This window comes from Macaca nemestrina, chromosome 1 (assembly GCF_043159975.1).
Source record: "Macaca nemestrina isolate mMacNem1 chromosome 1, mMacNem.hap1, whole genome shotgun sequence".
In the NCBI taxonomy this organism is placed as follows: Eukaryota; Metazoa; Chordata; class Mammalia; order Primates; family Cercopithecidae; genus Macaca; species Macaca nemestrina.
In genome coordinates, this window is record NC_092125.1 from 156,470,345 (window position 1) to 156,495,058 (window position 24,714).

The following is a 24,714-nucleotide window of genomic DNA, read 5'->3' on the forward strand; positions in this document are numbered from 1 at the left end:
AGATGGATAAAACCAACAAATTAATGAATACATAAATCCAAAGTGAGAAAGACTGTTAGGCTACTGAATAACTTGAGTGAGGATAGATGGTGTGATTAGGTAATCAGGGAAGGACTCTTTGATGAAACAAAATATAAGCTGAAACTGATCTTTCTTAGGAGCCAGTTTACCCTGTGGGATATTTACCCTGTCTGAAGTCTTTACCATTGTTGATATCCCAATATACTTAATTTGACTAAACTAGTCCCCCTTCAAACACAGCCAGTGAAATTTCTCTTTTTCATCAATATTTGCTTTATTGATTGCTGAATTATTTACCTGTTATAAAATTTATCATGTTATTCTTGTTTTGCAGAAACCAAAGCTGAAAGACTGGCATCCTCCTGGGGGCTTTATTCTGGGATTATGGGCACTTATTATCATGGTTTTCTTCAAAACTTATGGAATTAAGCATATGAAGTTCATTTTTTAGATTTGATGATGAGTGAAGAAAGCATGGAAGACTGCAACCTTGGATAATAATTTATGTCATTATATATTTTTAAAAATGTGTTTCTCTTGTGTGAATTGGAAATAAATATAAGGAAACTAAATTTGAATCAACTATTAATTTTATAACTTAAAGAAAAATAATTGTTAACGCAATTGTGTGATGGCACAAAATATATTCCGGTTTTGTATTTTGTATTTATAAAAGCAAATGGAACAAAGAGATCAGAGTACATTGATTGTTTTTGAAAATAGTAATTTCCCCTTATCCCCTTTTCATTTGGAAAAGAAAAAATTGTGAAGACGTTAAATTCTCACTAACAGAGGTAACTTCGGTTAATTATTTTCTGTATATCCTCCCAATCTTTCGACTTACGCACATATTTTTTTCCCAATATGGATATCATATGGAATATACTATTTTGTAATATCCTTTTTCATCTTACAATATATTATCAACCTTTTCCCTCTCAAAAATACATTGTGAATAACTGCATAGTATCCACTGTATGAATATTTAATTCATTTCACAGTCTTCTATTGTTTGACCACTTACATTGCACCAAACATTTTCCTTTGGTTTATTCTTTAATGTATTAATATTTTACTGCTGTTCACTCATGGAATCCTGCAACTTTAATTAAAAGCAAAGATGAAAAATTGGTTTTTTGATCTATGGCACTGACAGTCTCCAGGACCTTATATGTTGTCAGTTTATTTGGGAAATTTTAGATCTTTGATAATTTCACTTATTGACTGCTCAAGAGAAACATACCCCATTATTTTTCATTTGTAAGCGTTCTGTGATCTTCTAGAATTGGTCACCTCCTCTTCATTTTCCACCTTGAAAGAGAGAGCCAACAAGGACTTTATTTCATTCTGTTTAAGGTAAACCTTGCCCACTGTCTGTATCTATACTTTCCCTGAGAAAAATCCCATAAAGTGGATGGACCTGCGAAGAAAATGTATGCTTATGGCCTAGCCTTCATGTCTGGCTGATGTATCCTATAAGGCAGTAAGGCCTTTTTCTGGTCTCTGATAAGATGCAAGAGCTCATATCCCCATCACTGACATTTTAGCTTGGAAATAATATTGAGGCTGTGCTATGACCAAGCCCTGATACTGTTTTTTCTTTTCAAACTTTTGCATATGAGTAGAGGAAAAGCCTAAAAGTTCAGCATTTATGTCTGGGGGGATACCTTCAAGTGTCTTACCTGTTTTATGCAAGAACTTATGTGTCCATCTTTATTCAGTGCAAAGATCTGTTTTATAATTTTGTTTATGATTGTAGGTAACATTAAGAAGACAACTCTTCCTCCACAAGAAAACCTCCTAAAATATTCCTGAAGATTTGTTTTTCTTTTGCACTTAAAATATTACCTTTTAATTGCATGCAAGATTGTCATACTTTTCACAGGCAAAGGATTGACTGTGTTATCTCCCTAGTTAGAACAAATGATATTGAGGCTTTTTGCCAGTTCTGAATCTTTATTTTAATTGATCTTTTTATTGGTATCTTATATAAATGAGGAAGGAAAATTTTGTCTGATTATGTGAAGGATCTTTCTGTAGGTGAAAAGAAGGGAAAATAAACTTGCAATTGAATAGACTGATCACAGTAGCACTGAGACACACACAGATTGACCATGTTACCCTCCAGACACTCATCCAAGGTCATGGACACCATGGGGAGGCGGAGCTATTTAGGGTGGTAAAGGAACTATGATTGTTCTTGAGCCAAAGTAATTTAGTTTGAATATAATGAAACATACTCTGATGGATAAAGACTGCTAGAAAGTAAAAGGATTCGTCTTCAGAGGTTACAGAAGGTGCCCTTCTTAGTTAAAACCAAACTGGGAAAAGTAATACTGGATAAAATATTCAGGATAAATTTTGCCTCGGCAGAATTTCAAAGGGCAGTTATTCCTCTGTTTCATTGTTGAATCTTCAGAATATAGTTAAAGCCAAAAGCTTAAAATATGTTAAATGTTTCACTTATAACCATAATCTTTTTACATAGACCATACTCTGCCTTCATAATAACTAAATCCTCTGCATGTGGTAGATGAGTATATTTAGGAAATATTGTCATTGCAATTAAATGGCCTACACTTTAGACGATAACATAAAAACGAATCTTTAAATATATTCTACTTGAGTCACGAAAGCTGAACAACAGAAAGGTGTTTTGGTTTTGCCTTTCTCACAGTGTTGTGGTGAGAATCAGATGAGATAATATTTTGACTAAACACTTTGGAAATTGTAAATATATGGTGGCATTGTTCTTGTGTCAGCTCAGGAGGATACCATAGGGGAAGTTAATGGTGACAGTGTCCCTGTTTCTGTTGCACTTATGTACCTTTCTAAGCTACTCAATGTGATTCTTGTTCTCTTTGCTGTTCTTTTTCTCCTTCCCCATGGTGTCCTTCAGAGAGAAAAGGAATGTAGATAAATGAATCCCAGCAGATGTGTCCTGACATTTCAGGGAGGGACAGGGTGTAATGATGCCATCCTGCAAAAGGCAGCCTGTGTGAGAAAAAGAAATCAAATGATGTGGATTTTAAAATTACGAAAGACATTCATTTGCAGTTTGTGAAGGGAAAATGTAGTTTGGATACAAAGCTGATTAAATTGGATCAAGAAAAATTAGAATTAACTGCAAAAAATAATGCATGCATTTATGGTTTCGATTTGTATATATTCCCAGCTAGTTGAAAATAATGATTCCCACAGCAAGCATAACTCAGCTTGTTTCTGCTTACTGAGTATTTTCTACTATGGTATATGTTGATAACATTTCTTCCATTATGTATGTTGTATACCAGAGTTACAGTTACTGTGGGAATCATAATTTGAATTTTTGACTCCTGCGTTTCTGGAATCTTTACAACAAATGTTGCATTAACATATAACTTTTTTCAGTTCACTTTACCAAAATTAAGCCCATCTTTAGTAGATACTGTTTTAACATGTGAAAGAAATACGTTATAAACATACCATAAGGTATGGCTACAAAATAAGGAGATCAGTATCCATTTTTGCTTTATAGAATTGGCCTTATTGCTTCATTGTCACATCTCATACTCAAGGGCATTTACTACAAAGAAAGTGTTCTCCAATATTGCTGTTCTATTGCTGCCTGCCCTATTTACACATGTACCTGCCACTTAAATAGAAAGCCTTTCAATTCATGGACAATACACCTTGGTGGTAACCAGGCTTTTATTTTATTTTATTTTTTTAGTGTAAAAAATGTACTGTTTTAGAAATGTGCTGTGAAATATTAGGTTTAACTGTGTAGATCCTAGAATAAGGGGATTTATATAGATGAAGTTGTAACCAAGAAACTGGTTATTAAAAATTTACTCCAAACATGGAAAGGTGGCCATGTCATTCTTGTGTCACCTGCACAGCTTGCAGTCTCTGAGACTTCGGAGGACTATGAGATTTGCCTGCTGAGGCATACCCAGTCATAGGGTCTGCCAGGTGGGAACCACATGATATGATCCACGTTTGGTTTCCTCTCTTTCGACTGTGGGAGTGCCAGCTGTGACTGTGCTAGAGTTTCAGGGAGGGCCTGAGCGAAACTTTCTTAGGGGGTCATTTAATAAGGTCATAAATGTAAAGCAAATCACACAATGTCCAACATATATGAAAAGTCAATGTTTTGTTCTTTGCTGGGCTTTTAACTTCCACTCAGGCCCAGGGTCTGGTCACTCTTTAGAGAATATTAGCTTTGCTATTCCTAGACTGTCCTTTTCCCATCTGTTTTCAGCAGGCATCACTTTTGGGTAACAGTTTCTTTCGATACTATCCAATGATTTTAATCCATAGACTCTCTTTGCCTCCCTTTTCTAGATGTTTTTCCTATTTTAGGTAGGTTGAGACTTTTCTCATCTTCCCTCGGCCTTAGTGTTCCATTGTCGTCGTCTTTCATATTCAGTCCACTCTGTTGGGAACACACCTTTAACATGACTTAAGGGACAGTCTTTCCTCACCCTCAGATTGCAGACGTCTGGATAATCATCTAGTACTGCAAAACAGTGAGCATTACATTTCCAAGAGAACATATCCCCTACTTTCCCTACCCTTTGTTAGAGCTTTTTTAGTTTCAAATGATAAAAACCCAAGTAGAACAAATTTAGGCCAAGAGGGTAATTTGCCAGAACGATATTAGGATATTTTGTATAATCTTTCAGAGTGGGGTCAGTTCTGAGCCTCATCAGGCACTGGAGTGTCACCTGGATTCTCTTCTCTCTATGTGTTCCCTTTATTCCTCCTGGAAACTGGCTTTCTGACATGATGGATAGAGCCTCATATTCCGTGCTTCTACCACAAGAGAGAAGTAAATTACTCTCTTCCTTTAATTCCAGTTCTACAAGTCTTATGGAAGAACAGATTAACCTTATTGGCATCACGGGTTCACAGGCCAGAGGGCTAAGGTCTTGTAAGCCCGTAAGGACCTCTGGTGGCATACCCCATTAGCGCTCCTCCCAGAGAAGGGTGGGATCACAGGAGCCAGGCAGTTACCCGTATTACTTTCTGCTAACTTGCTGTTCAATGGGTGGCCCATGTAGCTGCAGTATCCCCCTTGTAGCTTCCTAGAAATGCAGAATGTGATGCCCCTGGCATCATATTGTTAAAATCTTGCATTTTAACAAGATCCCCAGGAGTTTGTGTGCCCGTAAAGTAGCAGAAGCACTGACCTACTACACCTTTCTAGACCAAACAGCTCAATTTTATCTCCTAAAAAGAGATTGTAAAAGATTACAAACACTAGTGAAATAAGCAGCCATGGTTAGCACTTTTATGGGTTAATTGACTCTTTAGCATTATTCCTGACTTCTATTCAGACCTTGTAAGACTGTGCACCACTCTCATTCTCTTTGTTTCTGGGGCTTTTTCAAAATACAATAAATGCTTAAAACAAGCAACTAATTAGCATTTATGTGTGTAGTATCTTCAAATCCCTTGACACTCCTCTCATCAAGACATGGAGTCTAAACTCCCCACCTCTTGAATATGGGCTGGCCCTAGTGACTTAATTCTAATAAATATAATGTTACAGAATACTACTGCATGACTTCAGAGATCATAAAAAGGATTATAGCACCTGCCCAGCTCTTTTCTAGGACACTTGCTCTCGGAACCCAGCCACTGTCCCCTGAGGAAGCCCAAGCCGCATGGAGAAGTCACATATGTGTATTGCGGAGGGCAGCCCCCTGGCTGAGGTCCCACTAGGAGCCAACATCACACTCCAGAGACGTGCAGTCAGGAGCCTCCAGATGTTTCCTGACTGCAACCTCAGGAGAGACCCCCAAGTGAGAACCACTTAGTTATCCCCAGAACCATGAGAGAGAATAATTACAAAAGGTTGTTATTTTACTCCATTAGTAGAGCGTGGTTTGTTATACAACAATTAGTTATTGAAACACTGTGTTAATGAGCTACACACTCTAGTAGATGCTTATGAGGGATACAAAAATCTAATACATTAAAGAGTTACAGTGGATTCTAGAAAGGAAAAAAACTACATAGCAGAAAATGACGAGTGCTCTGTAAGAGTTATAGGATAGGAACTTAAAGAGAAACCTCTGTTTTTAATTGCTATATAGAGATATTACTAATCTTTTATTTACTATCAGTTGAAGAGGCAGAGCACACATCAAGGAGGAAGTAAAATTTGAGTCATGATTTATAGACAACAAGATTAGATTTCTCTATCCCTTGTCCCTCTCTATTTTCCACTATTGTTCTTTTCAAAATTGTGCATTTTCTTCAATCTTCCTGCTCTACCAACTCAGTTCTTTCATCAAAAGGCTTTGCTTTGTAATCTGAAAATTAAACTGGGGGAAGGTAACCAGCTCAACTTCCTGTTCCACCTCCTACAGATTTGCCTTTATTTTCTCCCATCACAGCCCTACCCACTTCTTTGGGCTCAGAGACTGAGGCAGAGATCCCAATGCTTTGAGTATATTGATCCCATACCTTTTGGGATCTTGTTTACTCATCTCTTCCTTCAATTTCTTTTTACATAGAAGAATTTCCACTTGAATTTTATACGATGTGTAAGTTTTCCTCATCTTAAATTCCTCTCAAAATACTGTGTCCTCTTCTAAGTGCTTTACAGAGCTCTCCTCTGCTTAATTTCATAGCTTTTCTTTTGAAAGAGTGGGCTGCATTCACTTACTGGCTTCCCTGCCTTGCCTTCTCTTCATCGTAAACCCTCTTGTAATCTGGTTTCTGTTCCCACTACTCCCCTGAAATGATTCTCTTTACTGTTATCAGTGATGGAACTGCCAAATCCAATGGAAACTTTGAGCTTTGCTAATTTGGAGGTCTTTGCAGCCAAGAGGGAGAATGCTTTCATCAGGAGACACAACAGTTTCACTGAATTTGAAGAGAAGATTGCCACCTGGTCATTTGAGGCTGTTTGTGTCACTAAAACAACAGACCAAAAATAAGAAGTTGCTTCACTGGTTGGAGTGATTGATCTCAATTTTCAAGGGGAAATTGAGTTGCTGCTACACACTGAGGAGAAGGAGGATTATGTGGAATCCAGGGGATTATCTGGGGTGCCCATTAGCAGTTCTTATACCAAAAAAAAAAAAAAAGGCAGACGATTAAGGACTTCACTCTTCTGAAGGAAGTTTTAGGTCACTCTACTGGATAAAGAATTGACCCGCCGAGCTTCTGGCCAAGGTCAAAAGAAATATAAGCCAGAGGTATCAACTATGGCCTTGTGCCCCACTACTGAAATGAGGGCTGTAGTGGCTTTGTGTTATTTGTAGTCTTTGTAGTCTCTTTGGCTATTATATGTTTATGTAGGCTATTTCTTTCTCTTTTTTCCATTTTTATTTTTACACAAACTAGTGGTGCTTAACCATACATAATAGTCTTTAGGCAAGAAAATAATCAGTGAAACTATCATAGAATTTGAGGAGTAATGACTATAGCTGGCAATGGATACAGTGATGGTTAGGACTGTGCATCTCTTTATTTTGTGAAGGGTGAGAATTTCTTCATTTGTGAGAATAGCAATATCTTGTTAGGTGGAAACACAGAGTTGCTTCATTGTACAGAACTCACATGAGTGAAGGGTAAATATGGAAAATGAGTAGCTAAAGGAATGTACTGTTCGCAGTTATCAACTCATTGTCTCAACCCCCAATCCATTTATTACCATTTTAGGATAATGGAGCTGAACCCCTTAAGAATTTCTTCTTTACAGTGAACATGTTGCTAAGCTTTGTCAATAGACAGTGCTGGAGGATCACAGAAGGAAGGAGCTTTTCTTCTTGTTTCTGGTGATCATCTCCTGCAGAGAAAGAGAGAGAGAGAGAGAGAGAGAGAGAGATAAATATATATAGAGAGAGAGTACATGTGCTTGTGCACACGTTCTGTGTTTTCTGCCGTGCCCAGCGGCCGGCAGCACAGAGCACTTCCTGTAAACAACTTTATAGTGGGAGGGCTACCCGCAAAACACCTTCACTTGAATGGCTGCCTCAGGCAACTGGTTCCAGCCATTTTAAGCAAAGTGCAGATGGTGGGCACATCCTTATGAACATTTTCCCCCCAGCATACCTCCTTGCAGAGAGCTGCTAACAGGGCAGCTTCCTCTGAACAACTTTCCCCACATTCCTTCAGGTGGCTTTCCAGTGAGTTCTGAGACATGGCTCCTCCCTGAGGATATTACCTTAGCACTCCAAGGGGCAGTTTTCCAGCAAGCTCCACTGACATGACACCTCAGTGAACTTCTCTGCCAGTGTGCCTTGCCATGCCCTCTCCAATGATGTCTGATCTCAGCCCTGGGAGGTGTTGGCTTCTTCCTTGGACTTCTGGCTCAGTCCCAGGGGAGGAGGCTGCCCATTAAATTTCTCCTTGGTAATTGGGATCAATCACTCCGCCAGTGAAGCAGCTCCTTATTTTTGGCCCATTGATTTAGTGACATAAACAGCCTCAAATGACCAGTTGGCAATCGTCTCTTCAAATTCAGTGAAATTACTGTTGTGTCTCCTGATGAAAGAATTCCCCCTTTTGGGGACGAAGACCTCCAAAGTAGCAAAGCTCAAGAGAATGTGCCTGCCACTCCCGTATTCTTTAGAGTACTTGTTATCGCTCACTAGCAACTACCCCTTTTGTCAGGCCTCTGAGCCAAAGCTAAGCCATCATATCCCCTGTCACCTGCACGTATACATCCAGATGGCCCGGTTCATGCCTTAACTGATGACGTTCCACCACAAAAGAAGTGAAAATGGCCTGTTCCTGCCTTAACTGATGACATTACCTTGTGAAATTCCTTTTCCTGGCTCAAAAGCTCCCCGACTGAGCACCTTGTGACCCCCGCCCCTGCCCACCAGAGAAAAACCCCCTTTGACTGTAATTTTCCTTTACCTACCCAAATCCTATAAAATGGCCCACTCCTATCTCCCTTCGCTGACACTCTTTTCGGACTCAGCCCGCCTGCACCCAGGTAATTAAAAAGCTTTATTGCTCACATAAAGCATGTATGGTGTTCTCTTCACATGGACGCGCATGATACCTTTACTCTTATTTCTTTTTTCAAATTGCCATGTAATTTCTGTGTCCTGATTGGACTTTCACTGATACAAGTCCTTAAAGAAACTAGATGGTATTGTTACTGGGGGGGTCCTTGCTCCCAGAGCTCCCAAGATGGTGGCAGTCTGCTTCCAAAATGGTCGTGGGCCACTTCCAAGATGGTGGCAAGCCTTGTGTTCTCTGACCCGGGGTTCTTGGCCTCACAGATTCCAAGGAATGGAATCTTGGGCCATGCGGTGAGTGTTACAGCTCTATTAGAAGCCGTGGGTTACGGAAGAGAACCATGGAACCCAGTGACTAGTGTTCAGCTTGATTAGGACAAACCCAGGCACTTAGCTGTGCAGGAACAATGGCAAGTCTTTAGCCCCATATGGAGTGGCAATGGGCGCCTAGCTGGATCAGGAGCACAGCGGACACTCTGCCAGATCCGGAGGGATGGAAGTCAGCAGCGGGTCTGTGATGGTGGCAAACAGTGGTGGACAGTGAACAAATGCTCAGCTCAAGCCATAACAAAACATGGACCAGAAGAGTACAGTTGCAGGATTTAATAGAGTGAAATAGAGTGAAAACAGAGCTCCCCCATAAGGGGAGGGGACCCAAAGGGGGTTGCTGTAGTTGGCCTGCATGCCTGGGTTTATATCCTGATCCTTGTCCTTCCCACTGTGCTCTCAGGCAATAGATGATTGGCTATTTCTTTACTTCCTGTTTTGCCTAATTAGCATTTTAGTGAGCTCTCTGATTGGTCAGGTGTGGGCTAAGTTGCAAGCCCCGTGTTTAAAGGTAGGTGTGGTCACCTTCCCAGCTAGGCTTAAGGATTCTTAATCGGCCTAGGAAATCCAGCTAGTCCTGTCTCTCAGTCCCCCCTCTCAACAGGAAAATCCAAGTGCTGTTGGAGAGGTTGGCCAACAACCGCTCTAACTGCTTCCTACTGAATTGGGGCGTAGTAGGGGTGGTGTAGTTGAGATTTCCTTGGGAAGGGTGCCTTCAATGTCATTAACATCGGAGCATGGGCTAGCAGGCTGGTCCAGGGGTCACAGTAGATCTTAGTCATGGACTGCATCTGGGACTCCATTTGAAGAACTGTTTGTAGTTTTGTAGCTTTGATTCTGGAAGAGACAAACTTAACAAGGAGGTTAAAGATACAGGGTGCAAAGAGTAGCAATATTATACTTGCCAGAGGTCCTAAGAAGGGGAGAATCCAGGGCATCCATTGGCTGAGGAGGCTGCAGGGTCCAGTGTTTTGAAGCTCCTCTGCTCTACGTTATATTCGATCTCAAATTTCTTTAGCTTTCTCAGCGATGATTCCTGATTGATTAACATAATAACAGCATTTTCCCCGAAAAATAAACAGGTTCCCCCTCTTTTGGCAGTTAGCAAGTCTAAAGCTCTTCGATTTTGAAGGACTACTGCTGCTAGGGAGTTAAGTTGATCTTGCAAGGTGACCAGGGAGTTGGTGGCCCATTTCATGTCACCATTTAGTTCTTGAGATAGTTTGTAGTCGAACTGAGTAGAGGTTGTGATACCACCAACGCCAGTACCTAGTCCACCTAGCACTCCTGCTCTGATAACAAAAGGAAGAATGGGTACTCTTTTTTGTGGGGCTTAGGTATGACATAATTGTGTAAATCTTGTTCAGTGTAGATGGTCATAGGGGGCACTAAGAATGAGAGGAAGCACAGAGATTCTAAAGAGCCATTCAAACAATGATAGGCTGAGGTGCCACAGACAAAAAATATTCCTGAGGGTAGGTAGACTGTTCGAGTGGGAGGAGTTACCCACCTGATGCATTGGTAGTTGGTTGTGTCTATAGTATTGATAAATTTTACACAGGTGAGGTTTGAAGTATGGGTTATTTCCAGATTGGAAACAAGAGGTCCTACTAAAACGGAAGTGGTGTTTATTTCTGTGCTGAAGTTGTTCCATTGTTCAGAAACCTGTTATGCCAAGGAACCCTCTTAGTTGCTTTAGGGTTTTGGGATGAGGATAAGGCAGTATAAGCTGGACACGTTCCTCACTGGGGGCCCTGGTGCCTTTGTATAATTTTAGCCCTAAGTATTTAACCTGCTCTGAGCAGACCGGAGCCGTTGGTTTGGAAACCTTGTAGCCACAGGTAGCAAGGAAATTTAAGAGCGCTTGGGTGGCTTGATGGCACAAGGTTTCTGAACGGGTGGCTAAAAGTAAATCATCCATGTACTGAAGGACAAGAGTGTCCAGGTATGAGAATTGGCTCAAGTCTTGGGCTAAAGCCTGGCCAAATAGATGGGGGCTATCCCCGAACCCTTGGGATAAAACAGTCCAGGTGAGTTGAGACGCTGGGTTTGAAGGATCTTCAAAGGGAGAGTCAGGATGTACAGGGATGCAGGAAAAGGCATCCTTAAGGTCCAGGACTGTAAACCACTCTGCTTCCTCTGGTATTTGCAAAAGCAGAGTATAAGGGCTAGGTACAGCTGGGAAACAACCTCATTGATAATCCTAAGATCTTGCACTAACCTCCACTGTCCACTGGGTTTCTGTACTCCTAAAATTGGAGTATTGCAGGGGCTATTGCATGGTTTTACTAGGCCTTGGGCTTTTAGGTCCTTAACAATCCTTTGGAGGCCTTGTTGGGCCTCGGGTCTGAGGGGGTACTGCCTTTGGTAGGGAAAGGAGGTGGAATCCTTTAGTTTAACTTGAACAGGATGGGCATTTTTTACTCATCCATATTGTCCTTCTGTTGCCCAGACTTCAGGATTAATTCCTTCCTCAAGCAGGGGACAACAAACGGGTGTTCCTTCTCCTATGTTCAGGTGTATAATGGCCCCTGCTTTTGCTAGAATGTCTCTCCCTAACAAGGGAGTGGGGCTTTCAGGCATAATTAGAAAAGCATGTGAAAGCAGTAAAGTTCCTCAGTCACAACATAGTGGCTGGGAGAAGTATCTAGTGACTGGCTGTCCTAGGACCCCTCGGATAGTTACAGATCTGGAGGACAGTTGTCCAGGACAGAAGAGTAAGGCTGAAAAGGCTGCGCCAGTGTCCAGGAGACAGTTAACCTCATGGCCCTCAATGGTCAAGCATACCCGGGGCTCTGTGAGGGTGATGGCATGGGCTGGCGCTTGCCCGGGGCACCCTCAGTCCTACTGCTGGCTTCTGACTCAGAGGACCTTCATCCCCTGGTGTAGTGCGCCTTCCAGTGATTCCCTTGACATAAGGGGTGTGGACGAGGGGGCAGCTTACCTCTACTTGGACAATCTTTTTTAAAGTGTCCTTGTAGACGCACTGGAAGCAAGCCCTATTAGGCATTTGATTTGTCCAGCTTACGCCTTTTCCAGAGCCTCCAAAGTCTGCTTGCCTGAGGGCCATGACATGACTAAACCAGTGGCCTTTTTTTATCCCATTTGTCGCATTCCGCCTGCTCCTCCTGATCTTTATTATAAAAAAATGTTGCCAAGTTCAGTAGGGTTTCTAAGTTTTGCTCTGGGCCTAAGGCAGATTTTTGAAGTTTTTTCCTAATGTCTGCAGCTGACTGAGTGATAAACTTATCCTTTAAGATTAGTTAGCCTTCAACAGAGTCAGGTGACAGGGAGGTATGCTTCCTCAATGTCTCCTTTAGTCTCTCCCGAAAGGCAGTAGGATTTTCTTCCTTCACCTGTGTTACGGTGGACATCACTGAATAATTCATAGGCTTCTTCCTAGTTTTCCTTAGTCCTTTTAGCACGCAAGTTAGCAAATGTCTGTGGCACCAATCTTCATGTTCTGATTCTGTGTCCCAATGAGGGTCTACACTGGGAACTGCCTGCTGGCCTGTGGGGAATCGTTCTTTCCTCTGTTGTCATCCTATCATTGACCTGACTGAGATACCAGAGATTCGCCAAACTTTCAGGCTGCAGTTATGGCAGCATTTCTCTCATTTGGGGTTAGTGTTTGATTTAGCAGTAACATTATATCTCTCCATGTCAGATCAAAGGAGTGTCCTAACCCTTGTAAAACATCCATATAGCCATCAGGGTTATCTGAGAGTTTACCTAGGTCTATTTTAATTTGCTTTAAGTCTTAGAGAGAAAACGGTACATGCACTCTGGCTGGGTCGAATTCTCCTCCTCCCACTGCTTGGAGGGGGCATAATCAGGGAATATTCACCCTCTTTGGTTCATGGTTTACCCCTTTATCTATCTCCTTTTGGACCGAATGGGTTGAAGGGGGGGGTCCTTATTAGTTGGGGAAGGAGTTGGGGGACGCTGGGGTAGGGAGGTAGACTCTGAGGGCTTCCTGTAGGGCATAAATCACACTTTTTACATAATTGCGAGTTGTCTCTTAATGAAAAGAAAGTTTGTACATACGGCACTTCACTCCATTTGCCTTCTTTTCTACAAAAGAGGTCTAGTTTTAAGACAGTGTTAAAATTTATACTTCCCTCAGGACGCCAGGTTTCTCCCCCTTGAAGAGGATATCATTGCCAGGTGGTACTGCAGAAGAATATAAGTCATTTCTTTCTTAGCGTCTGAGGGTCAAATTGGTCCTAATTCTCCAGAATACATCTTAGGGTTGTTTTTGCCTCGGGGGGAACGTTTCCCATCTGAAAAAAGAACATAGGGATGCCAGCACCCCTAGTCATTTTCCAATGAGCATTAGTCATAGAGCGCCCTCTATGGTCCTAATGCTTATTCCTTTCCAGGGTGCGTAACCACCTGTGGACCTCTGCTTATTGGATTAGTTACGCTCACTGACGTAGCAGTCCTGCACCTGTTTTCCTACCTCTTTTGACCACAAAGAAAGGGATCCAGGCTGCTGGATTCTAGTGGTCCTTTACCAGCGTGCCCAACATTGCCTTTGCGCTCGGTGGTGAGTTCCTTTCCAGGGTGCGTAACCACTCATGGTCCTCTGCTTATCGGATTAGTTACGCTCACCAATGTAGCAGTCCTGCACCTGTTTTCCCGCCTCTCTTGACTACAAAGAAAGGGGTCTGGGCTGCTGGATTCTAGTGGTCCTTTACCAGTGTGCCCAACATTGCCTTTGCGCTCAGGGGTGAGTCCTAGAGCTGGACTGGGTATTTCATAACAACCCAGCTGCCCCGTCAAGATACATTCCTATAAACAACAGTTCTTATGCAAATTCATTTGAGAAAGGGTGTAGCTAACCTTTTGAGTCAGGATTGAGATAGTCTTTTGATTCTGTAAGTACTTTAAGGCTTGGCTAAGTGCAAACAGCTCGCACGTTTGAGGAGACCAATTATTAGGCAAATTTTCTAACTCTGCTTCCACAAGAGTCTTCATATCAATTACTGAATACCCATTGGGTTTTTTTCTCAGTCACCTGGGAGGAACCATCTATCGTCCTATCCTGAAGGGAGTTCCTTCTAGGTCTGGTTGGACCTTGCATGGTAATTAAGATTTAATCCCCTGTTAGGAAATCTGCTGGGTTAAGGATTTTTTACAGGACAGCTCTGGGTTGTCAGTGGCATCAGTGCTTTCGGGCTATGCCCTTATTTACACTGACAACCGAGTGGTATTGGAGTGTTACAGGGTCACAGAGAAGACCTTCAATGATTAATTACAGGTTTTAAATTTACCCTGGCTTTTAAAGAAATAGGGCACACTTTTTTACTTTTTCTTTTTCTTTTTCTCTTGGACTCCCTCTTTGTCTCTCTCTCTCTCTCTCTCTCTCTCTCTCTCTCTCTCTCTCCGAGTCTCTCTCTCTCAGCCATTACAAACTTGGGGCCCTGGCAAGGGTGGTGGGGAACAGGTCCAACATAACTGCCCATGTTGAGAGCTGTAGACCTAAATCGGGAGGGACACCAGGAATAAGACTCTCTGGGTTTATAGCCTAAATGCCTAAGGATGCAGCCTACAGCTTCCTTAGATCCCTTTGGAGATACAACTTGCTAGAGGAAATGAAAGTCTGAACCATTAGTATCTAGGAGGCAGGGATCAGAGGAAGTAGATTCAGAGGTAAGGATAATTTTGGGGCTACACTTTCAAGATTGTGGTGGTCAGGACCCAGGAGGTATGGGTCAGAAGGAAAGGTAGGGGTGTACGCATGGGCAACTGTGGAGTAGAGACTTCTGGCTGCGCCATGATCTCAACCGGCTACTGCCAGGAGTTTGGGACGACAGCTTTCTGCCTCTAGTCGGCCCTCGGCTTCCCAAGAAAATTGAAAGTGGAAGCTGGCTCCAGGCAGACCAATGTCCCCACTCCAGAAGGGCTGGGGGCTGTTAGAAAGTCCTTCCCCAGATAGCCTCACACCTGAGTCTTAAGTCCAGCGGCCACGCTAATCGTTTTTAACTGGCCGACAGGTGCCTGGTATTTTCCTCCAATTCTAAGGAAGGATAGGACAGAATAGCAAGCGAAAGTGGCCCAATATTACTGCTTTTGGAGGTCCCTTCGTGGTCGCCAAAATGTTACCGGGGGGTCCTTGCTCCCAGAGCTCCCAAGATGGTGGCGGGCTGCTTCCAAAATGGTGGTGGGCCACTTCCAAGATGGTGGCAAGCCTCGTGTTCTCTGACCCGGGGTTCTTGGCCTCACAGATTCCAAAGGATGGAATTTTGGGCCATGTGGTGAGTGTTGTTGCTCTATTCGAAGCTGTGGGTCATGGAAGAGAACCATCAGCTCAATTAGGACAAACCCAGGCACTTAGCCATGCAGGAAAAATGGCAAGCCTTTAGCCCATTCGAGAGTGGCAATGCGTGCCTTGCTGGATCAGGAGCACAGCGGATACCCTGCCGGATCTGGAGGGATGCAGGTCAAGGGCAGGTCTGCGATGGCGGCAAACAGCAGTGGTGGACGGCAAACGCATGCTCAGTTCGAGCGGTAACAAAACATGGACCATAAGAGTACAGTTGCAAGATTTAATAGAGTGAAATAGAGTGAAAACAGAGCTCCCATATAAGAGGAGGGGACCCAAAGGGGGTTGCTGTAACCGGCTCAAATGCCTGGGTTTATATCCCAATCCTTGTCCCTCCCGCTGTGCTCTCGGGCAATAGATGATTGGCTATTTCTTTACCTCCTGTTTTGCCTAATTAGCATTTTAGTGAGCTCTCTGGTCGGGTGTGGGCTAAGTTGCAAGCCCCATGTTTAAAGCTGGAAGCAGTCACCTTCCCAGCTAGACTTAGGGATTCTTAGTTGACCTAGGAAATCCAGGTAGTCCCATCTCTCAGTATTACATGATGAAATTCTTGGCCATGGTCATTTAAATTGTTCAGATTATTCCTCTGGGTTTAAGGAAAAGTCTTATTCTCTCCAAAAGAGATGAAAAAAGGGTCAGAGCACATTCTTGACCACCTTCCCTAATTCTGAGGGCTTCCCTGGGATGCAAATGTTCATTGCAACACTATTCACAATAGCAAAGACATGGAATCAACCTAAATGCCCATCAATGATAGACTGGATAAAGAAGATATGGTATATATACACCACGGAATGCTATGCAGCCATAAAAAAATGAGATTATGTCTTTTGCAGGAACATAGATGAAGCTGGAAGTATTATTCTTAGCAAGCTAATGCAGGAACAGAAAACTAAACACCACATGTTCTCACTTATAAGTGTGAGCTAAAGAATGAGAACACATGAATACACAGAAGGGAACAACAAAGACACTGGGAACTACTTGGGGGTGGAGGGTGGGAGGAGGGAGAGGCTCAGTAAAGGTAACTACTGGGTGCTGGGCTTAATACCTGAGTGATGAAATAATGTACAACAAATCCCCGTGACACAAGTTCACCTAGGTAACAAACCTGCACATGTAGTTGCAAACCTAAAATAAAAGTTTAAAAAAAAGACATGAAAAGGCACCACTTTCTGACACTGTTCTGGGAGTTGGATCTGTTCTATGTGACTCAGAGACGTATCATATATGTGAAAGCCATCCCGCAAGAGTCTAAGTGACTATTTTAATAACCCTGAATTCTTCTGGCTTAGGCAGCCTGTCCTTGCTTCTTCTGACAAGTAGAGGAAATGGAAAGATTCAGGAGCAGGAGGAGCTTCCTGTAACCCTGCTAAGAAGGGAGATAGATCAAAAGAGAAAAAAAACATGTTAGCGGCCAATCGGTGTAGGAAATGTTCTAGATTAGTTAGCTACAAAGTTGTTTGCAGATTAAGCCTGAATGGTATAGAGGTTAAAAGCCTAAGCTTTGCATTTCTGTCGCTTGTCAGCCTAATAAATGTACACTATACAAGGAACATAATGATTAAAATTACAAATAAGAAAATACATATATAAACCAAGAAAACCAAATGTGGAGGAAAAAAATTGAGATTGAAATAAGAGAAATCAAATAAAAGGAATACAGATAACACATTGAACTGGTTAAAAAAAAGAAAACCGGGGCTCAGAAATTAAAAGTATAACTAGGGAAAAATGAGAATAAAATAATCAAAATTTTAGATGTTAAAATCAGAAACGTAGAATTTCGAGGATATAGTTGCGAATAAAGCTTAAGGAGAAAAGGTAACAACAATGTTTTCAAGTGAAAACAATGAAGGAAAAAATTAAATGGAATAGAAAGAGTAAGCCAGGTAGCTGAAACCTTTTAAAGAAAGATAAAAACTAAGCAAAAATCTAGTCAAAGGAATATATCATTCTCTAAGTGCTAAACATTTAGAGAACAAAACAACTTAAATGTAGAAGACAAGAGCTGAACAATTTAAAACATGAGAAGAGCAAATATTTTTTCGAAAAGCAAATTACCTTCTTTTTAAAGACATCTGGCTTTTGTTATTATTATTCTCCAAATACTAAAGCAGCCACACATTCCAGTAGATTGTCTCTGTACTTTTGATTCGGGAGGCCAGGTTCTTTGCAAAGCATCCCTCAGGGTTCCTTTAGGCCAAAGCCAAAGGTAGCAAGCAGTTCAAAATGTTTAACCTCTTCTGGCTCCTCTTTCTCCAAAGGCTCTTGTCTCCCGTGTCTGCATGGCCTTTAATTAGATAACTTGAGGAGCTGGCCATGGAAACAGGCTGGAAAGATACATGCCCTGGTTTGGCCAGCTCTGTTGTCTGCCTTGGCTCTGCAAGCAGTCCTGCAGACATGCTCTTCACTGCTTGCCAGGAAGCCCAGGAATCACTCTACAGATATATTGCCTGCCTCCATAGCTCCAGTTGCTGAGGTTATTATGGACTCTCCTTCTTCTTCTCACGTTGCTGACTGCAGTTTAGACAATCATACTGTTTTGTAATATTTCAGGCCACAGGTAGAGAGCAAGTCAGTGGTTTTCAAACTTTTCCCCTACTACCCACAATAAGAAGTACATTTCATTTAGTGACTCAATACATATATATACGTATGTATCTATATAACTGAAAAATAAAATTTGTAAAATAAATACCCTCTCTAATATCATGCCCTCTGTTGCTTTCTTTTGTATTGTGTATTACAGAATTGTCTCATGTGGGAGCTAGAGCAATGGTTTTTAAAAACATTTTGCTGGCTGGGCGCGGTAGCCAACACTTTGGGAGGCTGAGGCGGGCAGATCACGAGGTCAAGAGATTGAGACCATCCTGGCCAACATGGTGAAATCCCGTCTCTACTAAAAATACAAAAATTAGCTGGGCGTGGTGGCACACGCCTGTAGTCCCAGCTACTCAGGAGGCTGAGGCAGGAGAATCACTCGAACACGGCAGGTAGAGGTTGCAGTGAGCCGAGATCTCGCCACTACACTCCAGCCTGGCGACAGACTGAGACTTTGTCTCAAAAAAAGAAAAAAAAAATACTTCCATCCACACTAAGAAATACATTTAACATTGTGTCCCAATATACATATGTGTATGTATCTATATAATTAAAAGTTTCACAATGCAATATTCTTTCTTTTAATAGCATATCTTTTCATCTTTTACTGTATTGTATTATAGTTCTGTTTACAGCTTCCCAGCTATATCTACCTACATTAGCAACTCCAGGATTCCTATCAAGCCAACTCAATGACAGCATAGAGAACCACAGGCAAGGAAAGTGCCCAAAAGGGTGGTAGAATCACTACAACATCTTTGTACTGAAAACGCACTTTACTACTTCCTATTGTCGATCTGGTCTATACATTGTGTCTTTGTTCCCCCAATATTTGTGAAATATTAATATTTTTTATCTGTAAGGTGCTTACGATAGGGGATGGGGAGCCAGGATACTGGTGAAGAGGCTCTAGAAGGGTTTCTGCATGTCATTAAATGGAGAGTATCTGTTGGACATAATTTTTTTGGAAGCTACAGAAAATCCTGTTTTAGCATGCTTAAATAAAAAGTAGAGGCCGGGCGCGGTGGCTCAAGCCTGTAATCCCAGCACTTTGGGAGGCCGAGACGGGCGGATCACGAGGTCAGGAGATCGAGACCATCCTGGCGAACACCGTGAAACCCCGTCTCTACTAAAAAATACGAAAAACTAGCCGGGCGAGGTGGCGGGCGCCTGTAGTCCCAGCTACTTGGGAGGCTGAAGCAGGAGAATGGCGTAAACCTGGGAGGCGGAGCTTGCAGTGAGCTGAGATCCGGCCACTGCACTCCAGCCCGGGCTACAGAGCGAGACTCCGTCTAAAAAAAAAAAAAAAAAAAAAAAGTAGAATTTATTTACATAACTGAATGTTTAGCAGATATTTGTCTTCAGGCTCAGCTTGATCCAGGACTCAAAGATATTCTAAGATGTATCTCTCAGCTCTGCTTCCTTGAAACGTCCCCATTCTCAAGGTGGCTCCCTTGTGTTTGCAAATATAACTATAATAGTTCCAAACCCTAGAGCACCATGAATTGGAGGAAAAGTTTATGTGTCTGCCTAGGGTCATGTTCTCATTCCTGAACCAATTTTTGTGTCTTGGGAGACAGGATATGCCAACAGGTGTAAGCCAGTCAGGGCCTACTCCTGGAGCTCCCACATGATTAAGAGCGGGAGGACTGATTTTTCAAAGAAAATAAAGAGAACTGTGACTTGGAAGATGGGAAAATGGAAGTGGGGCTGCCAAGGGCAGGTGCTTACTCCCCTGAGCCTCAAATGCAACATGGAGATAGGAAAAAAAGTTGTGGTGGGGAAGCCTTGTCAGTGGGAGGCAAGCCTGGGACAAGGGCAGCACTGTAGGTGGAAGGAGCAGCATGAGTGAGGCCTGGGGCCACCTTATGTCATCTGGTGTAGCTGGAGCTTCAGGACACACACTGAGGAGCAGTGAAAGATGAGAAGATAAAGTGAAGAGCTGATAAAGCAGCCTGTGGGTTCTGATTTCCAGGCTACAGACTGAAGACTAAATTTAACAGCTAGTCAGAATTCAGAGAAAGATTTTAAGTAAAATTAGCACCGTAGGAGATTAACTTTGCATTAATGAAATGGGACAGAAATGCATTGGAAAAAGACAATCCTGGAAGATTACAGTATTCCAGGCAAGAGTTAATGGAGTGCCAAACAGGGTAGCAGTGAGTGTAGAGAAAGGAGAGGAACTGATTCCAAAGCTCTGTGCCCCTCTATCCCATCACCCCATGAAATTTTCCATTCTGTTGACTTATGCAAAGGCGGGAGAGATCCTTTAATATTTAATTGGCTTCAAACAAAGATTAAATAATTCCTGAGAGCTTTACTTTTCAAAAAGGAAGAAATCACCTGTTCGAAAAAAATAAACGAATAGTTATGTAACTCATCACAGAAGTCTATTTCATCACATGGTTCAATTACTTTGCAACAAATGAAATGAAACAAAGACATTTCTAAGTCACCAAACAGGATCCAGAGGTCTCTCTCCCTAGAGCCCTATGGTTAGAATTCTTCTCATCCCTATCTTACAGAACCTTCATTCCAACCATCCAGTATTACATATGTGCATTTTTTATTACCCACTAGATTATGATGAGGATTTGGGGTGACAGAAACCTCTTCAGGTTGAGTAAAATAATTTCTTTTCCTCTTTCACAAGCACCTCTACTTGGATCCAAGCACCATGGCTGGAGCCGGGATATGTATATGAATCCCAGCTAGACCTGAACCTAGGGAGGCTCTGGTTTAGTGTGGGAAGTAAGGCATTTAACAAGTGCTGGGAGAGACATGGGCACAGAGTGCAGTGGGAGGAGAGGTCCGCTGTGTGCGGTAAGAACTGGAAACACTTCATCAGAGGCAATACTTAATAACAAGTCTTAAAAGACAGGTAGTCAAAGAAGGCAGCAGAAAGGAGGGTCTTTGGAAAGTGCTTATCTGGCAGATGGATGTTTGAACATGGAGAATGCCAGAGCAACTTTGAACTCATGATGTCTTCAGAAATATGTAGCAATTTCTTAGAGAAACTCTAAGAGGACTCTAAGTTGCCTGAATCCAGGCAATAGACTCAACCTCTGTCCACGCTGGGGGTGAATCATCTGGTAAAAATCAATATATAAATTTGGAGTTTACACAGATTTTTATTTATTTTATATTTATTATTATTATTATTTTTTTTTGAGACGGAGTCTCACTCTGTTGCCCAGGCTGGAGTGCAGGGGCGCCATCTCGAGTCACTGCAAACTCCGCCTCCCGGGTTTACGCCATTCTCCTGCCTCAGCCTCCCGAGTAGCTGGGACTACAGGCACCCGCCACCACGCCCGGCTAATTTTCTGTATTTTTAGTAGAGACGGGGTTTCACCGTGTTAGCCAGGATGGTCTCGATCTCCTGACCTCGTGATCTGCCCGCCTCAGCCTCCCAAAGTTTTGGGATTACAGGCGTGAGCCACCGCGCCCGGCCGGGTATGTCTTTATTAGCAACGTGAGAGTGGAATAATACAGCAGGGCATGAGAAAAATCAAGGTAACCCTCCCAACATGTTGTCTGGTTTTAATCCCTTATTAAAAATACCAGGCCAGTTCAAATGAGACTCATATGTCTGAAATCAGAAAAGGAAGGAGGCTAACATATGGGCACCAGAGGCAAAAGAATATGGTTTGTAACACAGTTGAAGAAAAGAGGAAGCTGAAATCATAGTAGAATACTGCAGGAAAGGATCATGCTGTAAAATGAAGACTCACCAAAAAAGGGCTTTGAAAATTCTACATTTGAAGCAAGAACTTACAAGAAGGAATGCAGCTCTCACCAGCTACCAACTTGATTTTCTTTTTAGACTGGTGACAGGCCAGGGGGATGATACAGTCAGAAAATGTTTGTATTTCAGCAACACATCTGCTAAAGCCTTCCACTGCATCCTTGTAAAATAAAGTGAAATATGCTTTGGATCAAGTAACAGATACCAGGTGGATCAGTCACATCCAAATAAGCAGCTTTCTATTATCCTGCAGGGAATCCGTGGCTGGCCTACCATCTCCTAATAATATGTTTATCAACTTTACACGTGGCACAAACAATAAGGGATTAGATGTCCAAGAGATGACAGAATTAAAATTATTTTGACAAGCTGACACCAGTACAATTACAGTTAACATAGATAAATGTTAAGTTCTTTATTTAGGATGATTGTTTCTTCTGTTGAGGTTTCTATGGCTTAGTATACAGGATTATAAGAAGATGCTGCTATGGGCTGAATGTTTGTGCACTCCCACTCCCAACATTTCCATGTTGAAGCCTATTCTCCCATGTGATGATATTTGGAGGTGGGGCCTTTGAGAGATAATTAACTCATGAGGGTGGAGCCCAAATGAATGGGATCCATACCCTTTTCAAAAGAGGAGGAAATGTGGGATTCAACTAAGAAGATGACATCCCTAAGCCAGGAAGCAGGCCCTCACAAGGCGCTGGATCTGCCAGCACCAGTGATCTTGGACTTCCCACTCTCCAGAACTGTGAGAAATAAACGCTTGTTGTTTCAGCCACCCAGTCTATGGTAAATTGTTATAGCAGCCCAAACTGACTAAGACGCTATTGGGAATTGTAGTTGATCTTGTGATAACTTGCTCTTTTAAAAATCCATTTTAAGTATTTTTAAATATTCCATATGTAATTATTTTATATTCTATATCTGATAAATAATTCAACTTTCTAAATTGTTGTTTGTTATTTCTGTTGAATCTCCTGTATGCTGGTATATTTCCTTTGGTATTTTGTGATTTTACATAGATTATACAGATACATGTCTAACGAGAAGCCTACAAAGGAATGCTGCATCCTAAAAAAATGTATTAACAGAAATACAGGTTTGGGCCAAAGGATATTGCTTTGAATTGGTCAGACGGTCGGACTGAATTAGATAATAGCTTAGACCAGGTAAAAGAAAAATAACAAACGAGGAAATAGAATTGAAGAAATGACCTAGAATGTGACACAAAAGACAGGGAGATGAAAAACATGGAAAAATGATTGAGAACATGGAGGATAAAACAGAAGATCTAATATGCATCTAACTCGAGTCCTAAAAGGGAGAATAGAGGCAATAGGTGAAGAGATCATGGTTAAAGGTTTTCCAGAGATGATAAAAGATGTCCCTCTGTAGATGTAGGAATTAATCCACATAACTAGCAGAATAAAGAAAATCCATATCTAGACATATTGTAGTGAAACTTTAGAACTCTGAAGATAGACAAGATCATACAAGCAGCCAGAGACTGTACACAGGAGTAATAAAGCAATGACAGAAGACTTTTCAACGTGACATAAATCAGGAGATAGTTGAACAATATCTTTAAACAGGTGAGAAAAAAATCACTATCAACCTAGAATTGTGTATACAGAAAAGCAAGGTAAGGATGGAAGACATTTTCATGCATACAAATGTGGTAGTTTCCCCACAATAAATCTTTGTCAATGAAGCTTCTAAAAAATTTAAGAACAATAGGAAAAAACAGTGAAAATTTCTGATATGAAAAAAGGGATGGAGAACAAAAAAAAAGAAAAGTAAAGTAAAATGTATATAAAATTAAACTAATTTCTAATGTGCAGAATTGAAAAAGAAGTGTATAGAATTAATTGACTGTACATAGAAAGGATATCATTGAGAATTAAAGGTTTCTAAGGTCCTTGATTATTCAAGTAGGGAGGAGGAATTTGAAGATATTGATTAATCATATAATTTCTTAAGTTGTTAAGTATATATGATAAAATTTCACTTCAAGAGTAACCATTAGCAGAAAAAGTATCTAACTTCCAAACTAACAGAAAGAGAAAAGTGGAGTAGCAATAAACATAACCAATTAGAAGAAATGGGCAATAAAGGAGATAAAGGCTTAGAAGAAGAATGAATGAATGGAAATTGCAAAATAAGATTATAGTAACAAGTCTAAATAAATTATTAATTCCCCCAAATTGGAAATTAAGTCAGCTTTCTAATAAAAGACAGAGATTGTCAGATTTCAGAAAGCAGAAACATTATGTTGTTTATGTTGTTGACAATAAATACCTAAACTATAAGGGCACAAAAGATTGAAAGCAAAAAAGTGTTATTTAAAGATATTCATAAAAAATAGTAACAAAAAAGAGCATTCAGCTGTATTAATGACAGAAAAATACAAACTGTAAGGTAAAAGTGTTATTAGGAATACAAGTGGTTAATACCAAATGATAAAAACTAACTTTAAAACAATGAAAAACTTGTATATACCTCAGAATAAGTAAAGCAAAAAAATTTGTAGATGTATAGAGGAAAAATGACAAATTCAATATTATATCAGGTAAGTAAAAACTGCTTCTTTATTATTGTTTAACCTAACTAAAATTAGTAAAAATATAAAATATTTGAACAACACAATTAGCAAGCTTGATGTAATGGGTATATTATGGAAAACTGGGCCCCAGTCTTAAAGAGAAATGCACGTG

The 24,714-nt window shown here is 41.3% G+C and overlaps 1 protein-coding gene and 1 long non-coding RNA gene across 5 annotated transcripts in view; one reads left to right on the forward strand and one right to left on the reverse strand.

The window, feature by feature from the left end:
• LOC105482677 (phosphatidylinositol glycan anchor biosynthesis class K) overlaps positions 1 to 1,191 on the forward strand; it is a 114,103-nt gene extending 112,912 nt beyond the window's left edge. Inside the window, exon 11 of the mRNA XM_011742895.2 lies at positions 356 to 1,191. Coding sequence (XP_011741197.1) covers positions 356 to 472 — 117 coding nt within the window. The 3' untranslated portion in view covers positions 473 to 1,191. The remainder of the gene's footprint in view (positions 1 to 355) is intronic.
• LOC112426864 (uncharacterized) overlaps positions 1 to 19,354 on the reverse strand; it is a 29,107-nt gene extending 9,753 nt beyond the window's left edge. Inside the window, exons 1-5 of one of the 4 annotated variants that reach the window (XR_011619704.1) lie at positions 15,388 to 19,354; positions 8,988 to 13,600; positions 7,673 to 7,807; positions 2,849 to 3,015; positions 1,197 to 1,332 (exon numbers count right to left, since the gene is read on the reverse strand). This is a non-coding gene — a long non-coding RNA (uncharacterized lncRNA). Of the gene's footprint in view, positions 1 to 1,196; positions 1,333 to 2,848; positions 3,295 to 7,672; positions 7,808 to 8,185; positions 8,524 to 8,987; positions 14,684 to 15,387 lie in introns of those variants that run through there. The other 3 variants (XR_011619710.1, XR_011619701.1, XR_011619709.1) reach the window with 3 other exon arrangements.
• Between the last annotated feature and the right edge of the window lie 5,360 nt (positions 19,355 to 24,714).